General features: G+C 40.9%; 2 protein-coding genes and 1 pseudogene across 3 annotated transcripts in view; 1 reads left to right on the forward strand and 2 right to left on the reverse strand.

Annotated features, from left to right (window-relative positions):
• Positions 1-9016, reverse strand: part of UBAP1L (ubiquitin associated protein 1 like) — a 25447-nt gene extending 16431 nt beyond the window's left edge. Inside the window, exons 1-2 of one of the 2 annotated variants that reach the window (XM_040492990.1) lie at positions 8906-9016; positions 5086-5109 (exon numbers count right to left, since the gene is read on the reverse strand). The gene's annotated coding sequence lies outside the window, so the exon portion shown is untranslated. Of the gene's footprint in view, positions 1-4016; positions 4068-5085; positions 5110-8905 lie in introns of those variants that run through there. The other variant, XM_040492989.1, reaches the window with a different exon arrangement.
• LOC121042153 (uncharacterized) lies at positions 188-288 on the forward strand (annotated as a pseudogene).
• The window catches only part of PDCD7 (programmed cell death 7), a 14017-nt gene continuing 6220 nt past the window's right edge, over positions 7571-15367 (reverse strand). Inside the window, exons 3-5 of the mRNA XM_040492988.1 lie at positions 11601-11837; positions 11254-11341; positions 7571-9363 (exon numbers count right to left, since the gene is read on the reverse strand). Of these exons, the coding sequence (XP_040348922.1) occupies positions 9240-9363; positions 11254-11341; positions 11601-11837 (449 nt within the window). The 3' untranslated portion in view covers positions 7571-9239. The remainder of the gene's footprint in view (positions 9364-11253; positions 11342-11600; positions 11838-15367) is intronic.

Genomic DNA, 15367 nt, shown 5'->3' on the forward strand with positions numbered 1-15367 from the left:
ACACACACACACACACACACACACACACACACACACACACACACACACAAATGGTTAAAATTTAAAAAGCCTGACAATATCAAGTATTGATGAGAATGAACTCTCATGCACTATTGAGAAAGTTAAATTAGTATTAGTCAACAGTATCTACTACTAAAGCTGAAATCTAAGAAAAATTAATTCATACATAGCTTCTGGGCCTTTTGGCTGAGATCAAGTATAGTATCTGTTAGTTTAATAATATTCACAACAGCAAGGGATTTTATTTTTTACGTATTTTAAACTAAAGATTCTGTTCTCTTAACAAAATGAAACTCACAAAGAATTCAAGCTCTTGAGACTGCCTATAATATATACTTAAATCTAGACTCCTGATCACAGTCTGGCATTTTGCAAACAATCAGGATTTACCAGGGACTGCACCAGGGAGTATCTCTGGCTTACTACAATGTCATCCCTACTAGGATGTTGCAAACCCCTGTTGCGAGGGGTCACTGGGGTCATCCCCATGCCCACAGGAGATCATGAGAAGAGACAGAGTAAGTAATCTGAGTGCAGAGAGGTCAAATGAGGCCAGATGGGCAAATCCTTTAATTCCCTCATCTCCACTGCCTGCCCACTCTAGTCTGTGTCTACTGTATGTAAGACTCCAAATGTTTCTCCACCCCATGCCAGGAGACAGTCTCCCAGCGCACTGGGAGCGGCTCTTCATGCTACAGGATCAGACAAGTCCCATTGTGATCAGTAAGTTATCTGCCCCATCAGCCTGTTCCATCAGGGGACCTCTGAGGCGTAAGGAGTTGTAAGGGACATAAGAAAGTTAGCAAGTTTTGGCATTCTCTGATTTATCATCCACATTTTCAGCTGTCATTAGAATTCTGAGCTGTGGGTAAAGGCCACAGCTTTGTTGAGACCCACGTGTGAACCGCCTGTCCACTGAGCAGGTACAGGGCCACCCTCCTCCTCTCTCACTTCTGACCCAGCATCTGCATCCTAATAGATATTCTCTACTCAGTTCTACACTTGTTTCTGGAATAATTTAAGAATTTGAGAATTCTGGAAATAGGAATAGGAAGGGCTACAGTATAAGACATGATCTAGTTAGAGCACACTCTAGAATGACAGTCATCCCTGCTAAGTATAAAATAAATGGTACAGATCATTAAATGATGATATTCTTCAACGGAAAGAAAGTATTCTAGTCCTTATGCGAGTTGGGCAAGCTTCAGGAAGGACCCTGACAGGACCCTGACCTGGATCCTGAAGAGTATGGGAACAGCCTGTGAGCAGGTTAAAGGTAGAGTGGAGAGCATAACTCCAGGGAGGGAACAGCTTGAGTCAGGGAGCAGAGGCAGGGCAGAGAGAGGTAGGGGGAGGAGGGGGTGGGGACAAAGCATATGACTCAGATAGTTTGTGCTGGGAAGCAGCCTGCATTAAGACTGAAGGGGTAGATTGGGGTAGAGCTGGCGAGGGCCCTGAAAACGGAATACTGACTCCATTCAGTAGGCAGTGGAGAAAGCTTTGATGAATCTGAAGGGGTGGGGTGGGGTGAGGATGGGGAAGTGGGGATATTGGGAAGGCCAGTCTGTGCATGCTTCAGCAGGCTATAATCCAGGACCTCTCCATGGGTCTGTGCCTGTCTGGCTGCATCTGAGCCTAGGGGTGAGAGGCAGGGCAAGTGGGGGTTGTAGTAATTGGTCTACCTGGAGCCCAGGCACTGACGTAAGCATTATTTTTTATAAAGGTCTCCACTATACTCTAAATGACTTCATCCTTGCCCACAGCATCAATAATCTATGTGCCAATGACTCATATTAAATTCTGCACTTCTTCTCAGAGATCAAATTCATAAACACCACTGCCTACAAGGCATCTCCTCCAAGATTTCTCAAGGGTGCCTCAAACTCTACATATCTAAAGTGAACTCGTGATTTCCCCTCCCCCAAACTTTTCCTCCTCCCCAGAATTTCTTGTCTCAAGGAATGTCTAAGATATACAAACTGAGGACTCATGCCTGACACTCTCTTCTCCCTCACAACCACTCATCTCATATCCCTGCCAAGTTTCCTCTCTTAAATCTCTGAAATCCACCCATTTCACGCTACCTCCACTGCTAACATGGGAGTCCAAGCCCCCATTATCTCTCACTTGGACAACTGTGTTCAACATATCCTCTTATGCCCTATCATTGTAATTGTTTCACACACTGGGACAAAAGTGATCATTTCAAAACAGCAAACTAAGCCAATCCCCTGCTTAGAAGCCCCAAATGCTTCCCAGCTCTCTCAGAATAAAAATCAAACTCCTGACAAGGGCTTCCAAAGCTTTGCAGTGTCTGGCCCCTACCCCCTTCCCTCTTGTCTTACTCTAGCCATGCTAGTCTTCAATTGCCTTGGTCTCTTAGCCCAACACAGGGCCTTTGCATATTCTATTCCAAATTCTTGCCACATTCTTCTTCCGTGTCTCCTCTGCACTAGTGAATAGCTGTTTATGCCTCATAGCTTAGCTGAAACATCATCTCCTCAGAAAAGCTTTTCCTAGACTCTTCAACAAATGCTGTTGTGAAACTGGACAGCTACATGTAGAAGAATGAAACTGGACCACTTTCTTACACCATACACAAAAATCAATTCAAAATGGATCAAAGACCTAAATGTGAGACAGGAAAACATCAAAATCCTAGAGAACACTGGCAGCAATCTCTTTGACCTCAGCCAGAGCAACTTCTTACTAGAAGTTTTGTCTCCCTTACCTTGTCGCTGAAGGCAAGGGACACAGAAGTAAACATGAACTATTAGGACTTCATCAGGATTAAAACTTTTGCACAGTGAAGGAAACAATCAACAAAAGGCAGCCTACAGAATGGGAGAAGATATTTGCAAACGACATATCTGATAAAGGGTTAGTATCCAAAATCTATAAAGAACTTATCAAACTCAACACCCAAAAAACAAATAACCCAATTAAGAAATGGACAGAAGACATGAATAGACACTTTTCCAAAGAAGTCATTCAGATGGCTAACAGAAACATGGAAAGATGCTCAACATCACCCATCATCAGGGAAATACAAATAAAAACCACAATGAGATACCACCACCACACCTGTCAAAATGGCTAAAATTAACAACACAAGAAACAACAGTTGTTGGCAAGGATGCAGAAAAAGGGGAACTGTCTTGCACTGTTGGTAGGAAGGCAAACTGGTGCAGCTACTCTGGAGAAGAGCATGGAGGTTCCTCCAAAAACTAAAAATAGAAGTACACTATAATTCAGCAATTGCACTACTAGGTATTTACCCAAAGGATACAAAAATACTGATTTGAAGGGGTACATGTACCCTGATGCTTACAGTAACATCAATAGCCAAACTATGGAGAGAGCTCAAATGTCCATCAACTGATGAACGGATAAAAAAGAAGTGGTACGTGCGCACGTGCACACACATACACACACACACACACACACACACACACACACACACACACACACACTGGAATATTACTCAGCCATCAAAAAGAAAGAAATCTTGCCGTTTGCAATGATGTGGATGAGGCTAGAATGTTATTATGTTAAGCTAAACAAGTCAATCAGAGAAAGACAAATACCATATGATTTCACTCATATATGGGATTTAAGAAAAAAAACCCAGATGAACATATGGGAAGGGGAGGAAAAAGAGAAGAGAGGGAAACAAACCACAAGACACTCATAATGATAGGGAACAAACTCTGGGTTGATGGAGGGAGGTGGGTGAGAGATGGGCTAGATGGGTGATGGGCACTAAGGAGGGCATTTGTGATGAACACTGGGTGTTGTAAGTGATCAATGAATTCTACTCTTGAAGCCAGTATGTTAACTAATTACAATTTAAATTAAAAAAAAAAAAAAAAAGCTTTTCCTGATCCCCCCCCCCCCCCCACCCCAAACTTGGGTAGATCTACCCAGTACAGTGGCTTTTAAGACTTTAAAGGGCCTGGGGGCGCCTGGGTGGCTCAGTTGGTTAAGCATCCTACCTTGGCTCAGGTCATGATCTTGCAGTTTGTGGGTTTGAGCCCTGTGTCGGGGGGTTCTGTGCGGAAAGCTAGGAGCCTGGAGCCTGGAGTCTCCTTTGGATTCCGTGTCTCCCTCTTTCTGCCCCTCCCCCACTTGCACTCTGTCTCTCAAAATAGATAAACATTAAAAAAGGAAAAAAAAAAAGGCCTAATCTCATAGAACCATTTACCTTTCCTTCAAAGCACTCAGTACATTTTTTGATTGCTGGATCCATTAATTGGATATTAACCTATCCCCCTCACCATTATAGCCCTTATACTTAGCAAATTAATCTGAGTTTCAACAGGCATTTAATAAATATTTGAACAATGGAAAATATAAATGATGACTAACCACTTTTTCTTTGTAGCGCATATCACAACTAATTATCTGTATTCTTAAGCTTTTCTACTCTAGATCTAATTCCAGGAGGGCAAGAATCCTGTCTTTTTGCTCCCTTTCACATCTCTAGCACTTAGTATCATTCCTGGCAAATGGTAAAAACCATTTTCTAAGAACACAGTTCAAGTCCTAGAATCCATATTCTGGCAAGCATGAGCTAAATAAGTTGAGAGGTGCCTACTGCTCTGTATAGTTATGTGCTCTAGCACCAACTGCCTCAAAGACTTCGATCCTTGCTCCAGAGACTGTGAGAAACTCAGTTTATTCCAAAAGGCAAACAGAACCTGCATTGGAAACAAAATCTTCATAGATAGCCAGACTAAGTCAGGAACTACTGTATGGGTACACCCAAAAGTTAACAGGGGCACCTGACTCGTCGGAAGAGCACATGACTCTTGATCTTGGGGTCATGAGTTTGAGCCCCACGTTGTGTGTAGTAATTACTCACACTTTTTTAAAAAAAAAGTTAACAATTATACAGGAATAGTTTATTGGTTATAGCATTAAAAGAAAAAAAACAGATTTAGTTGGAAATGCCTCATGTAGTCACTAGTCCCTAAAATAATCACTGCTAATACTTCACAGCACTCACATTCCTTCTATATATTCTATATTATTTGAATGGAACAAGACATACTTTGTACTTACCTTGTGATTCCCAGGATAGCTCCCCTGTGGACAAAATATGTAGAAGTGAATTGCTACAGCAGATGGTATAATGCTGTCTAAGCTTCTTGATACACTCTTGCCCAAGTCACATGGACATAGGAACATGAATGGGTTTATAGAGTGATTAAGTTCATTGGCTTGTAGCAAATTCGTTGACGTCATAAACTCAGCCACTAAGAACACTTAGTATTTAACATACAACTAATCTATTTCATTTTTTAATCTTTCTTGTATTTACCTAATTTCTTAAAATAAATGCTTTTTGTTAGAGTATCTCCCAACCCAGGGTCTCCTCTTTTGGGAAATAAGATAAACAATATTCTTGTATATACAGGACATGATGAATCAACACATTTCTGGTTCATCTTTGAATGAGTTTATTTCTCTATTTTCATTAATTTATGTTCAATATAAAAAGAACATAGGTACAGGGGTGCCTGGGTGGCTCAGTGGGTTAAGCGTCGACTCTTGGTTTCGGCCTAGGTCATTACCTCGTGGTTCGTGGGTTCAAGCCCTGCATCAGGCTCTACACTGGCAGCTTGGAGCCTGCTTAGGATTCTTTCTCTCTTTCTCTCAAAATTAAATAAACATTAAAAAAAAAGAATATAGGTATAAAAAAGGCATGATTTAGAAAAAGGCTGATGGCTCAAGGGAACTGTAATTCCTAGTTCTGACTGAAAAGCATAAAAACCAACAAACAAGAAGCAGCAATAACAATGACCACCCCTATCATGCAGATTATGGCCTATAAATACCTTTTCCACTAATTTATCATTAGATAAATGACTGTTTCCAGGTTTGGAATAGGCAATATGTAAAACAAATTTGGAATGGAACACTGGAATTGAAAGGGAATTCAGAAACTGAGTTAAAAAGGCTCCCAGCAGGGTCACCTGGGTGGCTCAGTCAGTTAGGCAGCCGATTTCGGCTCAGGTCATGATCTCACAGTCCGTGAGTTCGAGCCCCGCGTCAGGCTCTGTGCTGACAGCTCAGAGCCTGGAGCCTGCTTCAGATTCTGTGTCTCCCTCTCTCTCTGACCCTCCCTCGTTCATGCTCTGTCTCTGTCTCAAAAATAAACAAACATTAAAAAAAATTTTTGAAAAAAAAAAGGCTCCCAGTGGCCAAAGATGAGACAATTGATAAATAATAACAATGGGTTGAAAGACAATTATGGTTAGATCTGAGTTCATAATGACACTTCAAAATAAAACTCACTTGTTACCTTTGGAGCATTCTAGGGAACCAGCTCATTAATTTGAAAACTAGTAAATAAAAAAAATATGTATTTGCCTTTCCTGTACCAATTGTACCCTGCAGTAACCAAATGGTTGATGAGGGGATGTTTCCCCTTTAAGAAGTATTCCAGCTAATAACTAAAGAAAGAAAGGCAGAATTAAACTACCACTATTTTGCAACTCCAAAGGAATGACTTTAGGTCTTGACTACCAGTGGCTGCTAAGATCACAAAAATAGACAACTAGACATTAGTCCTCCTGAATGGAGTATACACCAGGTGTATAATATATTCTTCAGAAAACTCCAATCTGTAGGTGGTCAAAAAATGTGTGCACTCTTAATCAGTGCTGTCCAATAGAAACGTGATCCATAGGTGTAATTATTCAACTCAATTCAAACTCCATTTCAAACTCTCTTTCAAGTGCCCAATAGTGATACATATCTACCATACTGGGCAATGCAGCTCTAACCACTAAATTATAGGAGATATGGAAACAGAGGAACATGCTATCACAAGGATGCAATAAGCAAAATTCAGACTGGAAACTTTAGGAAAAAAATTTCTTCAAGTAATAAATCTCAAGGGAGAGAGAGTACAAGAGTACACAGGAGGAAGCAAGAAAGACCTATGGATTTTCAGAAATTTAAGAAACATATCAACCAACAACAGTGTATAGACTGCACCTAGATCTTAATTTGAGCCAAGTGTAAAACACACATTTATGAGATAAGGAAATCTGAACACTGGGAATTTGATGATATCAAGAAGTCATTCATTTCTTTCGGTGCAATAATGGCACTATGGTTACATTTTTAAAATATCTTTTAGAGCCACATACTGAAAATTTTTAAGAAGACTCTATGCCCAGAGTGGAGCCCTACATACTGAAATACTTAATTAATATGATGTCTGAGATTTGCTTCAAAATAGTCTATAGAGTAGTGGGTTGCAGATGAAACAAGATTTGCCATAAGTTGACAATTATCTGAAGCCAGATGATGGATATACGGAAAAAATTATACTATTCTCTTTACTTTCGGATGCTTGAAAATTTCCACAATAAAAGATTTTTGGGAGGAAAAGATTACAATGACACTGTCCATATTCTCAGAAGTACAATTCATCAGGCACTACTCTATGTCTTTCTAAACCCATCAAGTACCAGTGGCTGTTGCCACCACCACCATGCAAGGTGGTAAACGAGGAAAAACTTACAAAACAAAGCCAAACAATAAAAATAATGTTTACTTTATTAAAACTTTGCAGAAGCTGAATGAAAGAGGGAAGGCTTTTTTCCACCTGAGGTTAAATCTCTTCCTCTTGGGTTCTGCTGCCTATTTTCCTGAATCCCTGCTTCACACTCATGCCCCCATCGATGCAGATGTCTTAGTGACAAGGCTGCCTGCACACTGAACACATCATACAATTCATCTTTTATTTCTACTCTTCCTACATCTCATCAGACAGCAAATGGTGGGGATTTATAAAAGGGCACACAGGCCTATGGGGGTTATGTGAGGCTAATCACAACAGATTTTAAGGTATATGAGCTTAGACACACACTTTGGAGCGCTGGCCTTCATATCCTATCTGTTAACTCTGAAGCGCATAATATATAAATTTAACAATGCAGCTTAAACAGAAAAAGAACAAAGGTGTTAGCATCTTGCACCCCAGAACTTCCAACTACATGCAATCATTTCCAAGGTTGTTGTCCTTTCCTGCTTATCCAGAGTTGGATTCCACAAAGTTTGGTGCTGGAGATTCACCTTCTCCTAGCAAATGTCTATTTGACAAGTTTGCATTTTGGAGTGAAAATGTGTTTCATTCACGTTAAAGTGTGTGTAGTGATTTGGTAGGCAACAAATTTGGGGGCAAAGGCTCAAACTAAAAAATAAAAATGATATTTATTTAGCTTTTCGGAAATATAAATAACACAATAAATGACAAAGAGCAAAACAAAACAAAACAAAAACCCTGACATGTTATGATTGATCATTCCCAGGCACAATAGCATTTATTAATGAATATAAAAAAATAAATTTTATTATTTTTATCTGGTTTCCTCCCAGCTTTAACTACATGGGTGTTTTTGAAAGTTTGAGTTCCTAAGAAAATTCCACAGCTATACCGGCCCCTACAATGTGACTGAGGGAGGTTAAGATAAATTTCTATCATTGGGGATTCTGAACAACTAGATCTTCAGGAACTTAAATAACACGTGTTTTTGTTAGGATCCTTCTAACATGGGAAGATGCAGCCATTATCCATTAAAACACGATCCAATATGGATACAGATTTTCCAAGTTCTCCACATGACTACCAGACTAGGCCATGAGCTTTTCTGGCAGCCCAGTCTGTAGCCTCTCAAGCTGCACCAAAAGTGGGATTCATAAAACCATAGATAAAGCATTTCTGACCTTTCCTCCTAGAAGTGAGAGGGTTCTTTGGGTAAGGAGGGTAAAGAGGTTTTACATCAAAGCTTGCCTTCACACTCAGTACTGGGGGAAGGGCTAAGTCTACCCAATGCACATTTGTGTTGAGTGTATGCAGTGTACTTACCCATCACCACACAAGAAGTTAAAGAGTAAATTAACAAGTCACTCTGAACCAAGCCCCTTCAAAACAGAGGCAAATTCGGTGAACCAAGGTCACTTTCTGTGGTAATAACCCCAGTTCACCTAGGTCCTTTCCTGAAGAAACATATTAATCTCCTGATTCAAGAGGCATCTCTGGCCAGGACAGAGCACTCAAGGAAAACGTAACTTCTGGGTGGAACAATGCCACATGGAGTTTAGAGGTTGTGGTTTAGTCTATAGCACGAGAAGATGGTGGCATCACTAGTATTTAGAGCTGGAAAGAGCCTTGGCCGGACCACACTTCTGGAGCATCTTTACTAATGCAGCTTAATGGCTGTTGCCCAGATGTCGTTGCTGGGGAGCGGGGGAAGGACCCATCCTTGGGGAACGGAGTTGCCTTTGGGATGATCAGATGGCACCAGGTACTGATCCCAATCATGCCTTAATAAGAACATTGGAGAACAACTGTTTATTTGTTTTATTCCAAGCAAGATGTTCAGCAACTAAATACTCTATTTCAGGACTTAGCTTTCAAATGACTGATGTACCAGTCCACTCAAGAATTTGATTTCTAGGCATTATGCTAAGGACAGTATTTCTTAAATGTACACATAAAGGGGGAAAAAACTGCAAACAACTTATGATTTTAGGGGTAACCCAATAATAAATATACAGTTGATCCTCATTATTTGCAGGTTCCATAATCGCAAATTTGCCTATTCACTAAAATTTATGTGTAATTTCATAATCGTTACTTGTGGTGCTTGCATGGTCACTTGCCAACATGCAAAGCCATGAAAAATCTAAGTCACGGACAGGTACATTCCCAGCTGAAGTCAAATAAGGTGACACTGTTTTCAGCCTCATATTGTAAAGTGTCCTTTTTGCAGTGTATTTAGTACTGCATTTTTCACATATTTGTGCTTTTATTGGTTATTTTGCTATTTAAGATGGCCCCTAAGTATACTGTTGCAGTACTAGCTAGAATGAGAAGGCTGGAATATGCCTTACAGAGAGTACATGTATATTAGAAAAGCTATGTTGAGGCAGGAGTTATAATGCTGTTAACTATGAGTTCAGTGTTAATGAATCGACAATATATATTAAACAAAGTGTTTTTTAAAAGAAATACACATAAAACAATGTTATGTATTGATTGGTTCATGAAAATGTGGTCCGAGGCTCACAGGAACCAAACCCTGTATTTCCTTTAGGAACAGAATTTGGCATTCCCTAATTCAACACTGCAGCTTTTATAGAACATGACTACCGTGAATAATGAGAATCAACTGTACTTATATTTAAAAGCTACAACTTGGGGGTGCCTAGGTGGCTCAGTCAGTTAAGCGTCTGACTCTTGATTTCAGCTCAGGTCATGATCTCACAGTCTGTGGGATAGAGCTCCACGTCCGTCTCTGCACTGACAGTGCAGAGCCTGCTAGGGATTCTCTCTCCCTGCACACCTCTACCCCCGCCCCCCCCCAACCCCAGTCTGCCCCTCCCCTGCTCTCAATAAATAAATAAAAGCTAAAACTTATATATTAACCAGAAATATACTTTTCCCAGAACACAAACTTGGTATGCTAATAACCATCATTAGAGCTTTGGAAGGAACCTGATAGATCACTTAGTTCAGTGATTGTCAAACCAGGCTTTGAGGACCACTAGGCCCCAAGCAGATGCTCTGGGGAATCTAGAAACAACAAAGTGCTTCCAGTCAATAACAGATTTAAACTGTCTACACCTACGGAACCCATTCATTCAAACTGTTTTACAAATGGATTTCTCAAAAGACTACCTTTGGGAAGAGCACTACTGCTAAAGTTTGAAGGCCACATTCCAGTCTACCATTTTCATTTTATAGGTGAGGAAAGTGAGACCCAGAAGAGTTGAAAACTCTACCCAGCTCATTAATAACTGCAGGTTAAGATGAGATCCCCTGTTCCTAGCTCTCTTGGCTTCGACCTGTAAGAACTCACAAGTCAGTTTGGGACTTAATCAGTCTCCACAGGCAAGTAGATAGGGAGAGTTTCTCTCCCTTGGTCTATTTAGCAGCAGAAGAGAATTAGGAAAAGGAAGCCGATGCTTTAAGTCAATGTAACAACTACAGCATGAGATAATACAAAGGGCAAGTCACACCTGAGTTTCAGTTTCTTCACCTGTTAAAAGAGTCATTTATTTCTCAAGGACTGAGGACTAAACAAGATTTATGTGGCATATAAACCTGTATGGAACCTAAAAAAAGAAAAAGCAATACACCTCAACAAAATAAACACTGTAAGTGCTTCTTGCTATCTAAGGGGAAGGCGGCATGAAGAGTGCCCCTCTGACCTTATCTGGATGAGTGCTGGTAGGGAGTGCTCAGCTTGGAGGTAATACTGTCGGAAGGGTTGCAGGAGGTGTGCAAGTGGGAACTCATCTGAAAAAGAAAAGGCACATTACCACATCATCATGTCTCATACCTAGAGGCAAGCTGAATGAACCTATGACTATGACAGTACAACAATGAGATCATATGTTTCATCTTTATCCATGATTTCCAGTACACAGTTCAGAATTTTAAGTCTCAAAGGTTTCATTTGCTGCCTACCACCTTAGTTTAGGTTGAGATCATCCATTAGGGAAAGAGCTGCCAATCTAGCATCTTCCTTTTCTCCACTGGTTACAAAAGAACTTACGCGGATCCCCAAATAACTTGGACTCAATTTCACGCTTCTGAAGTAAAATTTTCTCTTTTTCTTTCCTCTGTTTCTTTTCAAATTCTCTTTTCCTCTCTTCTTCTTGTTCTCCTTCCAACATAACTCTGAGGGCTCTCTCTTCAGCTTCGTATAATTCAGAGCGTTTTTTAATGAGTTTTCTTAGTCGCTGAAGATGATGCTCAAAAGTCTCATCTGCTGAGGCTGGAGGACAGACCCCTAGGAAGAGATCCAAACAGCATTTTAGATACAACTTTTTATCCCCAACATGTATTCTACTGAGCAGACACAAAGTCATACTTACGTTATGAATTTGCTTAGTTTATAAATTCTAACCAATCTTCAAGGCTCAATTTGATCTTGAGTCTCCAATTAATCTGACCTCACCCTGACTTTCTCTAAGTCCTCTCTTTGGATCATACCACTTAACCTTTGATTTTATTTCTAATGGTTTTGATCCTTTGGTTGGACAGAGAGCTCACTAAAGAGAGAAACTCTTATACTTCTTCATTGTGATATTCTCACAGCACAGGCTCCCAGACCAAGTAATAAACAATTTACCTTCTGACTGAATCTGAAGTTCTAGGAGAAGACACTTGGATAGTGAGGAAGAAATACATGTAACCAACCTACTAACCTCATAGTCTGCTGCTTAGTGTAGGATGACCAAATATTTCAGTTTGCCCAGTTTTAGTACTGAGAGCCCAGCGTCCTGGGAAACCTGGGATGGTTAGTCGCCCTGATTTAACTGTGAAGTCAGCTAAAAGGATGGCCAACACAGCTAGAGCCACAACTGTGAAAATTTGATTATAGACTAGTTATTAGGTGATACCAAAGAATTATTACTAATTTCGTTATGTGTGACAGGGGCATCATAGTTGATTATGGGTATTTTATTTAGGTGTTCTATTTTTGTGCATGTGTGAAATTTTTCATAAAATTCCATAAGGAAAAATATTTTTTATATTTATATTTATTTTTTAAGGAAAATACCTTAAAATTTAATGAATACTTGAGTAGACTGCAGTTGTGCACTCACTAGCCACATGGCTGTGTGACATAAAAGCTGCTGGAGCTGCTAGGTGATTCATCCTAGAGTGACATGGGTGCAGTCCATCCTGTTAGCCCTTGCAAATGTATTTATTATGGGAGCATTTTAACAATACCGGATACCAGGAAGAAAAAAATTCAAATCCCACTAACATAATAAACCATTTTTATTTCCCCCATTGATTCTGCAGTCATTTTTGTCCATACATTGTCAACTTCACATAGTTCAACATAGTATGTGTAACTTCTACAGCTCCAGGTCAATTCTCTACATTCTTTTCCAATCTTTATAATTATTTGTTTAATGGCTCTATCCTGTTTCATCAATTCAATGTACCATAATTTACTTAACAAGCTCCCTACTTCTGGACACTTAGGCTGTTCCAAATGTCCTGTCAGCATATACTGTTACAATCAATACTCCTGGGCACGTTACTTTTTTCCTTCTATCAATTATTTCTATATGATAAATTCTCAAGAGAAGAAATGTTCATGAGTACTTTCAAGACTGCCTAAATGTGGTAATAAACTGCTTCCTAAAAGAGTTGATCAAGGCCTTTGGAGGTCTGCTTCTTTTCTCCTTCAACCACTGCAACTAAGTGGTTATGGAATTAGCTCTCCTAGCCTCACTTCCATGGCTAACATTTCTCCAGATCATTTTCTCATGGCTGGCACTCATTCCCAACTAAGGAAACTCTACAACTCAAATCCATCTTTTACTAAGTTGCCAAATATTTTCCAAATACACACAAAATTCTTACGCATGGAGAAGTTCAAGCTGTCACTACGTTGTTTCATAATAATTTCATGATTTTGTTTAATTTCTTTACCTAAACCAGGAACTGGCAAATTTTTCTGTAAAGGGCCAGACGGTACTAAAATCTGCCAGTATGATGAAATTACAGACACTGCATCAGCCCCAAAGTGCCTCCAGATCCCATGAGGAGCAGTGGCCTGTTCCCATCTCAGGCTGCTAGGCCTGAACCACGAACCCACACATCCCTCACCCTTTCACTGATCACTTCTGATCACCATGACTTACTCCCTCAGAAACGGCAATCCTCACCCAGTCTTCCTCTTGGCCCCATGTACTGACACAGTCTAGTTAGTTCCTTCCACCTCCACCACTCACTCATCCAGTTCCTGCAGTTCCTACATACCAGTACCTTCTCCTTTTTTCCCCTTCAGCCACCCACACCTTAGGGCTTTGTCCAGTCTTTGAGCCTTGGAATGATCAAAAAACCCTGCTACCTCTGTCTTAAGCACAATTCTTTTCTTCCCAAACTAGGACTTTCTACCTTCCCAGTAGTCTCTTCTCCTTCTCCCCAGAGACTCTTGTCAGCCTCACTAAAAGTTCCAAATGAACGTATCCAAATCTACTCGCTTTTCTACTGGTCTTCATCAAAACTTGTGGTCACCCATAAAGCAAAACCCTAACAACCCTGTGCTCTGTGCTCACCTGCCAGCTGCAGAATACTCCTGCAAGTACTGATATTGTGGCCTAGTGCCAGTACAGAACTACATCAGCTGGGCCCACAGCACCTGCCTACACCCAAACTCCCATGGGTTTCTAGTTGGCTCCCACTCATTCTTCACAGCAGTTATTTCAAACCTTCACTGCTCTCCTAAAGCCTTAGGCAGGACATCTCTTAACTTTTGGCCCCCGATTTCACTCATCTGCATTACTACCCCTCCTTGTCTCCTTTATTTTCCTTTTCCTTTTCCCCTTCCTTCCTTCCTTCCTTATTTATTTATTATTGAGAGACAGAGAAACAGAGCATGAGCATGGGAGGGGCGGACAGATGGAGAGACACAGAATCTGAAGCAGGCTCCAGGCTCTAAGCTGTCAGCACAGAGCCCGATGCAGGGCTTGAACTCACAAACCACGAGACCATGACCTGAGGTGAAGTCGGATGCTTAACCGACTGAGTCACCCAGGCGCCCCCTCCTTCATTTTCATTCCAGTGGAGACAGATCCTTCTACACTTAATACCTCCACCTGGGACTGGAGTCTTCCTACCTTCTACAGGACTTTGAGCCATCAACTATCCTTCCTGTGTCTCTCTGACCCTCTCCCTCTACTCATTCCGCAATTATACATGTTCAAATTTTCCCCACAACCCTAAGGGTACCACCCCGCCCCTCCACACTACCACTCCACATATATTGATCTTGCTCACTCCTTTCTTCATTTTTTTTTGAAAGTGCAAATGAGCAAGGGCGGAGCGAGAGAGAGAAAGAATCCCATGAGGGGCAGAGAGAGAGGAAGAGAGAGAGAGAGAGAGAGAGAGAGAGAGAGAGAGAGAGAGAAGCAGGGCTCACCCATGGTGGGGCTCGGGCTCACTAACCATGAGATCATGACCTAAAGCTCAAGTCAGATGCTTAACTGACTGAGCCAACCAGGCAACTGCTCACTCCTTTCTTCAGAGGCAAACCTTTTTTTCTTTTTTTAAACTTTATTTTAATGTTTATTTACTTTTGAGAGAGACATAATGCGAGTGGGTTAGGGGCAGAGAGAGAGGGAGACACAGATCTGAAGCAGGATCCAGGCTCCAAGCTGTCAGCACAGAGCCTGACACGGGGCTTGAACTCACAAGCTGTGAGATCACGATCTGAGCTGAAGTGGGATGCTCAACCAACTGTGCCACCCAGGTGCCCCACTCCCATTTTTTTTTTTTTTTATTTTTTTTTTTTCAACG

The sequence above is a fragment of the Herpailurus yagouaroundi genome, unplaced genomic scaffold, assembly GCF_014898765.1.
Source record: "Herpailurus yagouaroundi ecotype Mexico unplaced genomic scaffold, PumYag 184, whole genome shotgun sequence".
In the NCBI taxonomy this organism is placed as follows: domain Eukaryota; kingdom Metazoa; phylum Chordata; class Mammalia; order Carnivora; family Felidae; genus Herpailurus; species Herpailurus yagouaroundi.